Genomic DNA, 14,759 nt, shown 5'->3' with positions numbered 1-14,759 from the left:
AGAGATTTTTGAGGAGTTCCACAGTTAAACCAAGCAGAGCTCCTCCATTTTCTACCCTCTGCTGCTTTAGAGGGATGGGGAAATAAAAGTCAGCTATGCCAGCAGAGCTGAAGTAAGATGCATAATTCCTGCATAGAAGCTTTATTATTTTTCTAGTGAATGGAAGAAATTTAGAAGAAAAATTACTCATACTTGGAAGGGGGAAAAAAAAAGCAACTTGTTGAATTTTTCAGGGTTTTATAACATATTTATAAGTTCTCTAGGCATGGCTTTTGAAATGCAATGATCCTCATACAATTCATGCAAAACAATCCTTCATGTCCATTGCTTCCCCTTGAACAAATTACACAAGAGGCCACTTCACTAATAAACGGAGAAATTAAGCTGCAGAACAGGCTGTCAAAGGCTTCACTAATTTTTTTAGAAATGGAAATATTTTTGGTATTCTCTTGTATTGTAATACAACTCAGAATCAGGGTCATCAATCTTTAAGTATTTCTGTCAGACTCCCAAGAATTCTCAATTAAATCTGTCTGAAAGGTCAAATGCTCTGCAGTGGTCATTACCATCCTTCAACCAAAAGCAGCCACATCATCAGTGCTATGAAATAAGGTAGTTTATCAGAAATTATTATATGCAAAAAACAAGTCACTGAGGACTAATCCAACTCAGATTAACATCTTTGCTAAAGTCTAAATATATTCTATGCATAGTTACTATGAACTGACTGAAGGAACTCACTGCCTGTACCTGACATGAGATGCTGAAAAGTTTTCTCTAATTAATCATCTTTGGGGCCCCCCTGGCTGCTTACTGGAGGAAGTTGTGCCATCTGTGATTTTTCAGTCCTTTTTATTTTTTTAGTGAATAACTGCCCTTGCACCGGCTAAAGGAGAACTGGACAAGCACCTGATCCCACTGGTTTGAACTGGATCTGGATCAGGCCCTTAGGCAAGACTGCTGAAGTAGTTAAAAAGAAAAACTACTTACATTATGTCTGTGTATCTTGCTGGTGAAAAAAAAGAATAAAAACAGTACAGGATAATGGCATTTTGAAGGATTTTGCTCATTTCTAAGTGAATTAACCAAGACAAATATTTCTCTGTACTGTGGCAGTAGAAACTGGTTTTTCATTCAAATGTGTGAATTTTGATCAGTCCCAATTTCTACCTTAACTTGAGTATTTGTGATTGATCTTTTCCAGTGTGAAGGATGTCCATGCACATTACATTTACATTCAACACATCACCTACAAGATGCTTCTTAGTACTTATTAACCACATCAAGAAACAAATACTTTACTTCAGTTGGCAGTGTATTTCAAGATTGAAAACTCAGTGCTTGTCCTTAACCATCAGAGTATCTTTGATTTTATATCTGAAATAAATATTCATGTTCCTAGCTCAAAGTTCTAAGTGTAGCTTTGTTTTATAAAACATTGCTATATAAAATGGGAATTACCTGGGAAAGACTTACCTAAGCCTATAAGACAAGATGTTACAATTATTTCATATTGAGAAGATCTTCTTAAAATGCTACAAAATGTTCTGTCCATCTTTTCTAATTCAGAGCAATACCAGTGTGTGTGACCTACTTAACAGGAGGTGGTGGTTCAGGATCTCACCTAGTACAAACTTTCAAGTTCTGCAACTCTGAACACTGAAGTTTAGTGGAGATTTTGGTATCCAAAATAAACTGGAGCTTTCTGAATCACTTCTGTAACACAAGTGTAGAGGCTTACAGATTTTACATATAATTACTCTTCATTTTTTTCATATGTCATATTATTTTGTTGCTTTTTAAAGAATGACTCATTTCTTTTAGAATTCAGCTTTAATATCTCAGTGTGAAAAGTATCATATGTTCTGTAATACTTAATTCTCAGGAGTGCAAGAGCCTCCTCTCAGGTTTAAAAAAGCAGCTATTAGTGCACCAGGTTAAATCATATTTAGTACATAGAACAAGGCAAATACTGCAAAAAAAAGGATCTGTGAGTGGTTGTTTGACTTTAGAATAATACTTTGAAGTCTCACTCTGAAATTTTTGTGTCTAATTTGTGTTGAGAAGTATGATCAGGTGGGTTTTGATCTGACTGCTCATGGAAATAAGGTAGGGAGCTACCTGTGTGAAAGACTAAACATAAGAAGGGGGGGGAAAAAAAAGGAAAAAACCCACACCATAATCACATTGTTTAGGAGTGTTTAAAGCTACTGTCAGTGTTTGTTTAAGACTGGAACTCTGAGCATCAAATTGTAGGTCCATCCACCTAAGCAGCAGTTGCCTCCACTAGGTGACAGCAAAAGTAAATTGTTTTCTTTAACAAATTTAGAAAAGGTTTTAATTGTTGATTGTGTCATTGCATGGCCCATTTTCTGGGAAACCAACGTGAGGCATCTTAAGAGGTTTTGTTCTTACCTTCACCTCCCCTGAAAGCTTGGCAGCTTCAAGATCTAGTAAAGTGTACAGCCTAAAGCAGAAATGTTCTTTTTGAAAACACCAATATCAGATGAACAAAAAAACTCCAATGGGCCAAAGCCCACTATTGGTTCAGACATAGAAAAGGGACAGACTGTGATTCAAAAATCATGCCCCAAGTTAAAAGAAGAACAACAAAATCAAGTATTTTCACCTTACAAACATGTTAAACTAAATCAGCATAGCACGTTGATTTGAATAATCATCAAGACTCCATTTTTCTAACAAATAATCTATTGTGAAGTATTTGCTTCTTCTTGGCAATATACTAGGACCAGAAATTGTCTGTTCCCATCACTGGTTTCATTAGGGTTGGTTCTAATTGATCACCCGTGTCCTAAGACATGTGCTTTTGTTGGGCTGTATTTAATGAAGGACTATCAACAGCTAATGCAACTTCAGAAATAACATTTATGTGCCATTCCATTTCTCCTGCCTTCTGTTTTTCCAATTTAGTTTCTGAACCATTAAGTGTACAAACAACAAGGCTGCCTTTGAGTTGCTTTTGTATCCGATCCGTAATGGCAGTCAATTACCTGAACTATTATTTCCTATTGTAGAATAAATCACTAATGCCAATTAAATTAAAGTCATGCTTTTATTATGTATTTGAAGCACCCAGTCAACCACCAGGAAATGTTATGTGGAATGTCAGCAACTCCAGAGTAATCCTCAGCTGGGAGGAAGTAAGAGCTATGGAGAACGAGTCTGAGGTGACTGGGTATAAGGTAAGTGGAACCAGACCAGAAGAATGCCTGAAAGCAACTCACAGTTTGCTTTTTCTTGTCTTTTTGCAAGGCAAAAAGGCTTGGAGGATGCACAGTAATATAACATCTAAACCACTTCAGTGGTGTCTCCATTTTATAGATTTAAATCGTATTCTAACAGTGCCTCATAAACTGTGGTCTGTTCCAAAACAACTTTACTCAAACGTGTAACACTTGGGTGTTACAACATGAGTAACACCTGTCAGTATGCAAAACACCTACTATAAACTATATAACACTACTATAAACACCTACTATAAACTACTATATAACACTTACCCAAGTGCATAACATACAGTCACAGACTTAGCTGATGGGTGTAGCTTCCAGTGCTGGCCAGGTGTATTTATAAGTGCCACATACATCAAAGTGATATTCTTAAATAATCTTCTTACCTGCTGTGGGACATGCTCATTATCTTGATAGGAATCACATATCAAGGGTTGGACTTGATGATCTCTGAGGTCCCTTCCAACCCAGCCAATTCTATGATTCTATGATTCCATCTACTCACAAGGTACAGGTATTAAATGTATCAGGTATCTTGAGTATGTTTAAGAGAATAGCTGAGGATGTTCCTGACAAGCTGGATCCCACATTAAATATTCCTGCATAAAAGATTTATGCTTCTATTGGCAAGAAATACGTGTTTAGAGCTTAGATAAGACACCTGGTTTCAAAAGACAGTGTCTGACCTAAAAACAAACCCAGTAGAGCTTCAAACTGCACACTCTGTCTCCCACTACAGTTTCAGGTTCCCCTGTGGATAAAAAACATTGCAAAGCACACAAGGATAAACTGCATCTCAATAATGCTGATTAATTCTACTGAAGCCAAGCACTTTGGAGCAAGTGGTTTGATCCCAGAAGGGAAGAGCAGTGCAAGTAACTACAGCAGGTTTGCCAGCAAGAGAAGAGCCAACAAATGACATTAAAAAGAGCAGAGCAGCCATAATGCAGGGGCTGTGGATGTCAGCCTGTGTCCCTCTGAGAGCATTTTATAGCCAGGCATGGCTTTAGGGAGTGTGTATTTAACTCCAGTGATTTTTTTCTTATTTCATTATTGCCATTATTTTGGGGTTTTGCACTGGGAAACTCCCAAGCTCACCTGCCTTACCTTACCATATTTGTGAAGCTCTGCCAGGTGGGTGCATTGGATCCATTTGTTCTTTTTTTAAACTCTGCCAGGCTGTTCCTCTCCCTGTGCCAAGCTTCAGCACTGGCACCAGGGACCCTTCAGGCTCCTCAGGTCTTCAGGACAGGAGAGCTTCATGGTGGTCTTAAATCCTTCCTCTTGCCTGATGATGCTGAGCAGCAGGATGTGGCCTGCAGGTATATCTCCCAAACAGAAGACACAAAATGCAATTAAGTTTTGTGACAGAATAATCACTCAGCACTTACAGAACATTTTCCAACAGAGCCTGTGATGTCGATCAGCTCTCTCCTTCCCAAACTACATATTGGCATAAGAAGCTGATCCAGATAATGGCAGATTGCAAATGATGGGATAATTTATAGAATGACATTATTAAGATACTAAGCAGAATATATTATTCATCTGTTACCATTATACATTGTGCCATTTTAGATTAGAGCTGGAATGAAAGAGCTTGATGTTCTCTTTTGTCTTTCAATGTCATTCTGCCCTATAATATTAACCAAAAATCAGATTTTTGCTCTCATCCCGACCTTTAAAAGGCTGAGACCTTGTTTCTAAGAAACACAAACAATAATGCAGGTCCTAGGGGAAGAAATGACTCACTGCAGCTCTTTGCTTGTGTTGCAGGTTTTGTACAGGACCAGCAGTCAGCCCAGCATGAACGTGCTGAACACGGACAAGACAACTGCTGAACTAGTGCTCCAGTTTAATGAAGATTATATTATAGAAGTAAAAGCAACAACTGATGGTGGGGATGGCACCAGCAGTGAGCAGATCTTGATTCCCAGACTAGCCAGTAGGTTGAAGCTGAATCACTATTATTTTGTCCTGGCTTTATGGAGAGTCCCCAAGCAATATCAACATCTCCTTTAGAGCCACCTGACTGCAGTGAATCATTGCTAAATTTGCAGATGACACCCAGCAGTTGTCACAGCTTGTCTTTGCAAGAATTGAGTCCTTATTGATGGGGAGAAAAAAAGAATTAAGCCTTGTATATTGTATGGTAATAAGGTAATAAAAAGAAAAGCAATTAAGAGTCTTCATGCCCTTATGCATGACAAACTTCATTCTGTTGAACTGGTAAATTACCATGTAAATTGCTATTAAAAACATTAGATTCTTTTTTTACTTCCCTCTTTCTTTTTTTATTATAACCCTGAATGTATAGATTGGCTGTCAGCATTTTGCAATACATTTCTGTAGTTTAAAAGTAGAAAATTTTGTAAATTTTAATTGCTGGCCAGAAATAAAAATTTACAGTAAGTTTTGCTTAGGAATAGGAATATAATTTGACAGAGCAGATATTCATGCTTCCATTTAATCCTTACCTTTTTCATTTGCCACAGGTATGGATGCAAGAGGTTCTGCTCCATCAGTCTTCAGTGTCTTCAGTGTATCCAGCTTCTTAGCAACAATGTTTTCCTTGGCTCCTAATTCAGTGTTGTGATTATATGTTCTCATTTGCTGGGGAAAAAAATTAATTGGTTACTTCAGAAAAGTGCTTTTTTTTTTTTTTTTTTAGAAAACAAAAAAACAACTGCAGTGTTAATGCATGGTTTTCTTTTATCCTGATGTGTTTTTAAATTCTTTATATTTCACTGTAGGTTGAAGTAAAAAAAAAATAGGATGTAAAATTTAGCAAATCCTTTAAAAAGGAAACTAAAATGCCTTAATACTTGAACCAAAGGAGTTTACATATTACATACTTCAGATAAAATGTAAGAGCAAAAGGCAAAGTAATGGCACTGTGATCAGAGTTGTGACACTGAATTTTTATGGGTCTGTTCTGCCTTGTTAGGATAACATCATTCTATACATGAAATCCCAGCTGTGATAATTCAGGTGGATGAGAACACATCAAGCAAGCAGCTGTTCTTAAGCCAGTGTCAGAAACCAGTGGGTTTGGATCAGTTTTCTTACTGCCCTTTATATAAATTACTCTAAATCTAGCAAGAAATCAAAGTTGAAAGCTAGGAAAAAAAAAATCACAGTGGGGGTATTACTTGTGCCCAAGTCAGGATGCCCAAGGAAGGGCCTTCCACTGCTGCTCTTAAATTATTTCACAGCTGTGTTTCAAGGATGGCTCTGTTTTATTGCAGCCAAACCTTTCCCTTACCTTTTCAAGCACCTTCCTCTCCACCAAAGTTAATTTGTTTATAACCTCACCTTCTATTGCTTAACCAGGTCCTTTATTCACAACCAAGTTTTACCACTTCAAGGATCCTTTTTATTGCCCTTCTCTGAACTCCTCTCAGTGTGTTTCACTAACAAAAGTGCCCACTTGAAATGCAGTTGCACCATGGCCTTATGAAAAGGGATTCCTACCACCTCCCTACCTTGTGATGTGGTGCTTGGAAATATGCAGCCCCAAATTATCTTGCTCTTTTGTCTGCCACTCTGCACTGTAAACTCATCCTTAATTCAGTGTTACGTTCCTAACTCTCCTTCCTGCTCCTCTTGAACCAATTCACAACTGTTTCTGGCTCTCTGATGCTCCCCATTCCTGTTAGATAAACTGTTGTTTATGGCAATACTATAAATTAGAATAATAAATTACACAGAAGACACTTCAGGCTTGCTGATTCGGAGAAAAAAGATCCATTAAACTTGGTACATTTGACTTCTACAGTTGTGAGTTGAACAAAATCAGCCTTTCAGACACCTTTCAAAGAGCTGCCCACACACATGGCAGAGCAAGTGGCCATGTGCCATAAATAAAGCATATTCTTTAAAGAGATTGATTTGGGGGTTTAAAACCTCACTGTATTCTTACAACACAGAAATATAAAGGGGAGAGAACCAGGATTAATGAAATTATGGTAGCACTGTAGAAAAAAATAAAACTTTGATATGCATTCAGATAGTAAATTACCTTATTAGTATCACATCCAGATGAAAATATCTGCTGTTGAAGAAAGCAAGATCTGTATATATTGTACATACATAGCTATAAATGGCTAGTTGCTTTTCAATGTGGCTAACCAGTGATGTTTTCAGACACTTGCAGATGGGGGGTGGGTGGAAAACAGGTGTTACTAGTAATTATATAGTTATCTTTCATGCAACAAAGGGTGAATCTTTCTATTCTTGTTTCACAGAAATCTAGTCCATGTTCCTGTATTGCCATTCTCATGCAATTTAATTGTATTATTTCATTTCTAGTTATATATCTCCATGAGATATGTCCCAAGTACCTTGTTTCATATTGAAAAGTTTGAAATTTATCCTTAAACTTCCAGTTGTGTGTGTATCCTATGGTTATCTGTATGCATTTTTTTCTATTACTCTAATAAAATATTTATTACATTGAGGGATACTGGAATATTTCAGAGTAGTATATTGCTTGTCTGCATATATATATATTTGCACACATGGGAATTTAGTGCATCTAAAAATCCTTCATAATATCTCTGCTAAGTGGCACTTCTTGCCAGGACAGGAGCAGTTTCCCTCACAGTATTTTTGCTGCCAAAGGACTAAAATCCTAACTCATATCCCCAGCAAGCAGGGCAGGAGGGAGAAGAGGAATAAGCTTGTAAAAACATCTCAGTCTTTCCCTGCAGAGGTGCATGGGGCAGGAGCCTGAGAATAAGCTTGAGTTTATGAACTCTTACCTTTGCTCACTGGTGTGCAGGGGGAAAAAAAAAAAAAAAGCCACTTCTCTTTCCCTGGTTTTGTCTCCTGTCTATCCAATTAGGCTGTTTTCTCTCCTCTGAAAAAGAAAAAAGAAACCAAACCTATGTTGAAGAAGAGTTAGTTCTGCATAGCAATTTATTTAGTGTATCACCCTATAGCATTAAATTCCCCCCCTCTACTTACCTGTTCCTGACATCCTGCATCTTCCCAGAAAGACAGAGACTTCCTAGCACCAAACCCACTCTGTTGGGAGCACAGGCAAACCAGAACTCTGTGTTTGCAGCTTTTAAAGGATGGCTTCTGCCTGCAATATTCTGCTGCAGCAATAAGGGTTACAGCACACAAGTCAGCTTTGCCTTTTCAGATGGCTGCTGCTGAGCTCCTGCCTTGCCCCCTGCTCCCCCCCATGTTCAGTCTTATTCTTCCTTTGAACTGACCTCTGTTCCTTGTCTCCTATTAATTCAGTCAGGTTATTGGCAGTAATGAACCTGACAATTCACTAGAAAGAGTTGGGAAAAAAAAGTAAAAAAAAAAAAAAAAAAAAAAAAAAGTGGAAAAAAAAAAAAGATAGGAAAGTAAAGGAGGAAAAAGCTGAAGAGCTAAGGTGAGAGGTCCTTGAGCCAGCCTACCTTTTGCAGGATTTTCCAGAGTAGCTTCTGTGACTAGCTAAAAAATTAGCAACTCAGTCCTGGGGAGAACAAAATTAAATAGAGCAAAAAAATATCAATGATAATGAAAAATATGAGTAGCATCACTTGTGTGACTGGAACTGTAGATGGCAGAGAAGGAGTAGGGGGAGCAAGACATGAGCCAGCCCCTTCCCTGTCTCCCTACAGTATTTAGGGGGAGAGGTGGGTGCTGCAGGTGGCATCTTTATGGAGTTTTCCAAGGAATTTCTCTGGAAATTCTGTCTGCAACCCAAAACTGTGTGACTTGGTTTTTTTTTTTTGGATGATGACTCAAAATATCACTGTGAAAAGGAGAAAGGATCAGAGAGTGCTGTCACCAGCTGGATAAGCACATCAAAGAATCAAGAAATTTGATACAGCTTAAAAAAAAAAAAAATTGTTGGCAACTGCATGGACCTGCTCTGGAAGCTGTGATAATACCAGAGGTTCTCAGGCTGGGGGTTGGGATTTGGAGGTCAGGATGCTGAGGGCTGCTTGCTGGGTGATTTTAAGCATGGGTTTGAAATTTCTCCCCCTGCACCACTATCCCCCCCCCCAAATTTCTTTTCTAGGGGTTTTCTCGTGGCCCTGCTCATAGGAGGGGACTTGGTGACTTCTGTGCTTCTAAAATCAGAATTTCTCAGAGGCAGCCACTATATGAATTAAAACCCCACCTTATTATTTTGGAGAGTTCACTCTGTTGGATACATTTTGCACATGCAGGATCCTCTATGAATACAAAACAAGTTAGAAAAACCCTAGTATCCCTTTAGTCCTAAGAAATATAGGAGATCTCTATTTTCTACTTAATTTGCCTTTCACTGGTGGAATGCAGACATGGGCAGTGCCTGTCAGGTTCTATATGTTATATCTTAATAACAGGCAATACAGCAAGCTGTCCTGTGTGAGGGAGTGCATTACTCTGACAGCTTTCTGTCTGAAATAAATAACAATGGAAAATTGTGAAAATAAAATGAGTTTGTAAACAGGCACTCTTAGGGAAAACAACCTCCTCGATTGCTTTATGCTAATGCTTTGAACTCCTGAAAAGCAATAAAAAAGGATATGTTTAGCAGAGGCATTACTGAATGTATGTTCTATTTGTTTTATCAAGCCTGCTTGATAAAAAGAGCCCCTGCTTTATAGCTGATGCCTACCTAGTGCAAGCTGCAACACGATGGAGCAGCACTTACCTGGCTCCCCAGCTCTCAGTCTCTTAGAAAAGAGCTTTTGGGCAAAGCCTTTCCACACTTGGTCCCTGCTTTCCTGGTGGCTAAACAGCTTGGCTCTCTCTGGGAAGCAGGATGCACAGCCTGTGGAAAAAAAAAAAAGGAGAGATATTTGTCTTGCCTCAGCAAGCAGAGGTTGCCCTGCACCCCTGTGCATATCTCAGAGGTGCTATAAATGTCTTGCCTTGGGCTTCAAGTCTTTCCCAAGGTCAGGACACCTTGTTAGCATCCCTGGGACTCTCACCACCAGTCCAGCAGAACTAGCTGGCTGCAGGGCAAGGAGATGCAGACACTGCCTTGGCAGCTCTCCCAAAGCCCAGCACATCCCCCCAGGCTGCCCTTGGCAGGGGACATCACCCTGAGACAGACCTGACTGCTCCCAGAAGCTCTGCTCTGCTGCCCAAAGCTCTTCTCATCCTTGGCAGCAGAATTTGGGCACCCCTAGGTGTTCAGGTACACTTTCCACTGAGACTGACAGCTGGCAGTCTAAAATAACCCCAGCCTCTCACCAATTTTGAATCTGTTTCCATGTTCCCCTCTTGCTGTGTGGTACCAGCCCTCTGCCTCAGTCCTGCCTCTCCTCAGGTGCATCAAAACAGGGCTCCTACCCAAAAGTTCTGTATTCCAATACACAGACACACCTTTCCTTTCAAACCTCCTCTTCAGCAGCTCAAGCTGCCATGTTGCAGTGTCTGCCATGCTGCTTATTGTCATTTGTACCCTGCTCTTCATTTACTTGGGGTTTGAACTCTGTTTTGAGACTTTCCCCTTTGTGCATGAGAGAGCTTTAGTATTAGATGTTGAAAAGACCTTCATGTGCATCATTTCTTTGTTGTTTTTTTTTCTTTTCCTTCACCTCTAAGCATCAAGAAAACTTGATAAACTGATTTGGTATTAATTTTCTTTTCTTGAGCTCCTTGTTGATCTTTTTGAGGTCAAGAAATATCTTTGAAACTGTTTTTTTAATGGACAAATACAGGAGGTGGGCCAGTAGCCCTATGGAGCATTACTCAGACACTTACTTTCTTCCCAGTGTACTTAAGATTATTTTCTTACCCTTTAAAAGCATAATTAGTCCTGTGAGGACTGGACCATGCCTGCTCTCTGTGCTGTGCTCTTCATTCCATCTTGGCAATTATTCCTTTGGGTAGGAGAACATCAAGGCATTGGCAACTGCTGAAAAAGGGAAAAGCAAAAGCATCCCATTAAGGAGTCAAGACAAGGGGATGCAACTTCAAGATGTTCATTAATTCAGCTCATGATAATTGAAACTCAAAGCAACTCCTGAGACAGAGTAACATCCCAGAATTTTCTATCAGGAAAGAACAACTTTTGAGAGATCCCAGCTCCTTGCAGCCCAACTCATCCTCAAGGGCCCTCTGTGGTCCCCCAATCCTGCTGTAGTCCCCCCCCAAAGCAGATACCCCAAAGCACACATAGGGACTTATTTTTAGGCTCTGCAGCCAGCAAAAGTGGAAATTGATTTCTTTATTTTTGTCACCTCCAGGGAAGGTGCTGCCAACACTCCCCTAAGATGTCAGCCCCTCGGTGCTCTCCCACTGCTCATTAATTTAAAAGGAATTTTGCCAGGCAGGAAAGGTGTTCCTGGGGATCAGCTCTCCCTGGTGAGCTCATTTTAGGGGATCTTTGCTTTTTCTGCTGGAACATAAGCAATGACCTGTTACATCAGCTAAAGACATAAAAGAAACGAGGCAGAGAAAATAAGGGAAAACCCTCTCTCTCATGACCTTTATGATACAAATAATGTTCCCAACTCAAGACCTGCAAAGGAGCCTGTCTAAAAGGACAAGTGTTTAACAAGAACTCCTCTCATTAGCAACCCAATGAGGGCCATGGGTAAAGCAGACAAATAATTTAATTTTTGTCACATTTCCTAACATTGCTCGCAAACTGAGGCATTAAAAGTTACACTTGTCACAACACTAATTATCTGTTTGAACAGCAGAGCTCTCAGATGATTGAATGAGTTCCTCTGCAGTGAGAACAGATCATTTCATCAGCTGCATCCAACTGTCATCACTTTTTGGAGATAGGATGTAAATTGACTGTAATGACAGAAAATATGGCTGGGGTACCTCTGTAGCAGCTTCATATGAGGGAGTGGAACTCTCCTGCAGCAGCCAAAAGCTTTTACTCATGAACTGGAAAACAATGTCTAGGGGGTTTGTGTTACCTTGGAAACAGGAAAAATAAAGGGCCATTAATTACTTATTTTCAAGCAACCAGAGTATCCAAGGGCCTGATCCAAGGCCAACAAAGCCCACACCCCAATTTCAGCAGGCTCTGACTGACCCCTCAGCCTCCCTAAACAAGGAGAGGACCCAGGCAGAACACAGCCCAGCCAAGTCTCACTTCTCACCATGTTACCAAAGCAGTTACCAGGAGGCTTCAGGCAGACACCCAAAGTGCTGGTTTGCAGTGGTTCTTCCTTGCCTTCACATCCAGAACTTTGTTAATCTGTAATCTGGTTTTTGTTTTTTTTTTTTTAACCTATGTCATCCTTTTTCAAAGAAGTACTAGCAGCTGACCTGATAAACATCCATGCAAACACATCCATAGAAATCCCAAATATACATATTCTCCTGGCAGGGAATCCTGCTAATATTCCCAACCATTGAGACAGAAGCTTGAGTTCAGCCAGACCTTCTGCTACCATTCTTTCTGCCCAAAATGCTGCCAGAAACAAAGTCTCTACTATTCTGTCTTCTGTATGATCATTTTAACTGTTCATCAATTTTTTTTTTCAACACCAGACTGCTTGCTTCTTTTCCTCCCATTAGCAGTGGTTCTTTGGTCCTAACTATAAATCTCTGTGAAACAGGTGAAGCCTGGAATCAGCTTTGCCTTGTGGGAGTTTGAAGTCCAACCATTTTCTTTTGGAAAGACTGTTCTCTGCCCCTGCCAGCACAGCCCAAAGCAATCAGCTAAAACTCCAGCCACAAAGGTGCAGAAGGATAAAAATATTTCCAGTAAAATCTTCTTAATTTTCTCCAGGAATCCTTCTCATTTTATGAACTCTGCAACGTGTCCCTTTTCTTTCATTTACAAGAAATATTAATCTGTGCCTGTCAACTCCAGCTCAATTTCAGACTATTTCCTACTCATCCATATTCACAAGGCTGACCATCATCTCTCCAGAGCTTTGATCATCCTGTCTGGGATTTGGGCTGGGTTTAACCACTCCAAGTATTTCAGTCAATAGGCACAGGGATGGGGTGAAGCCCCCTGTGCCACCCATCCTGCTCAGAGGTGGCCACGTGCCAGCAAGCTGGGGAAAAATCCAGTTGGAAACTCCAGCACATGGTGTCCCCATGGCACAGCCAGGACAAACCCAACACCCAGGACCTCAGAGCAGTCACACTGCTCCCTGCAATGATGGGATGGACACCAGGACCCCTCCAAACACACCCACCCCTTCCTGTCTCCATGGGCACATCTCAGCTCCAGCCTCACCTTCACTGGGTACTAAAAAGGGCAGAGTTCAGCCCCAAACCAAGGCCAACTTCAGCACTCAGCCCCAAGAGCCTGACTCGTCTAGTTCCAGCCATCCCCACAGCTTTCCCATCATATGCAGCCACCCCTCTGAGATGCTCTCCCCCCTGGCAGTCACAAATATGAAGTTCAAGACCCATTTCAGTGCTATGAGCAGCATCTCCAACTGCCCCCCCACCACTGAGCAAAACATGCTGGAGACCTCAACTTTTCCTGGGTCTCTCCCCACCTGAGCCACTTCACCTCTCAGCACACTCCAAAAGCAGCACAATTTACATTTTAACCCACCAGGAACATCTTTTTAGTTGAGAAAATCACCTACAACCAGACTCAAACTGTTCCCTTTCTCTGTTGACAACTGGAGGTGAAAAGGATCATTTTAGAGCCTGGTGATGGTCCCCACCAGCTCATGGGTGAAGCTGTAGATCCAACCCCATGGATGTCCCATGGATGTCCCATCCCTCCAGCTCAGCCCAGGGGATGGGATCAGGGGCACAGCCACCTCCCAGCTGCTGGGACACCAGCACCACTTTCATCTTCTAACACTATGTAGACACAGCAAATGCTATTTTTACATTTGGTCCCGAGCTATTCTAGGCAAAAAAAAAAAAAAAAAAGCTTAAAAATACACCAAAAGTCAACCTTTTCTTTTCAGTTAGCAAACCATTTCTAAGTGAGCTGTTTATGGGGATAATTTTGAGTTTTCTTTTCTCTCTCCAGTTTTCCTCAGGAATAATGCTCCTGGCAATCTCCGTGAATCTCTTCTGACTCTTTTCTGAGGGCTGAACAGACTACAAGAAAGCCAGATCAAAGAGAAAGAAAAACTTCACTCTAGAAGCACAGAAGTATTTCCATAACACAAGATAAGATAGAACTCCTCATTTCCACCATGTAGACAAGCTTGTAACAAGCATATAAAAATAGGGCATTTTTAGGTCAGTTGGGGAGGTATTTTATAGCTCATGTGAGAAGAGAGACAAGGCTGGCAAGCAGCACAGTTTCTAATACATCTAATTGAAAAGATCCAGAGTTCTCAGGGTTTCCTGCCTGCAGGAAAAGAATCTCTTGAGGCCTTTTTTTCTGCACAAGAAGAAAAAGAGAACAAAGTGTCCCAGAACAGCTTGGGCTGAGGCCTCCTCCAAGCAGCAACCCAAGGACATGTGAGGAGCTCAGCTGAAGAAGCCAAAGGTTCAAACATCAGATGACAAAGCTGGCTATTGATTGGGAAATGTCTGCCAGAAACAATCAGATTGATGCAGGCAGCTCTCAGAAAGCAACACCAGAGCTTTATTTCAGCTTCCTCTTCTAAGCTG

The 14,759-nt window shown here is 40.6% G+C and overlaps 1 protein-coding gene across 1 annotated transcript in view; it reads left to right on the top strand.

Moving 5' to 3' along the window:
- Positions 1-7,710, top strand: part of CNTN3 (contactin 3) — a 99,695-nt gene extending 91,985 nt beyond the window's left edge. Inside the window, exons 19-21 of the mRNA XM_071756330.1 lie at positions 3,091-3,203; positions 5,028-5,196; positions 5,747-7,710. Coding sequence (XP_071612431.1) covers positions 3,091-3,203; positions 5,028-5,196; positions 5,747-5,847 — 383 coding nt within the window. The 3' untranslated portion in view covers positions 5,848-7,710. The remainder of the gene's footprint in view (positions 1-3,090; positions 3,204-5,027; positions 5,197-5,746) is intronic.
- The last annotated feature ends 7,049 nt before the right edge of the window (positions 7,711-14,759 follow it).

This window comes from Heliangelus exortis, chromosome 12 (genome assembly GCF_036169615.1).
Source record: "Heliangelus exortis chromosome 12, bHelExo1.hap1, whole genome shotgun sequence".
NCBI lineage: Eukaryota > Metazoa > Chordata > Aves > Apodiformes > Trochilidae > Heliangelus > Heliangelus exortis.
The sequence above is the reverse complement of the archived record's forward strand: the minus strand, read 5'-3'. Positions and strand labels throughout refer to the sequence as shown.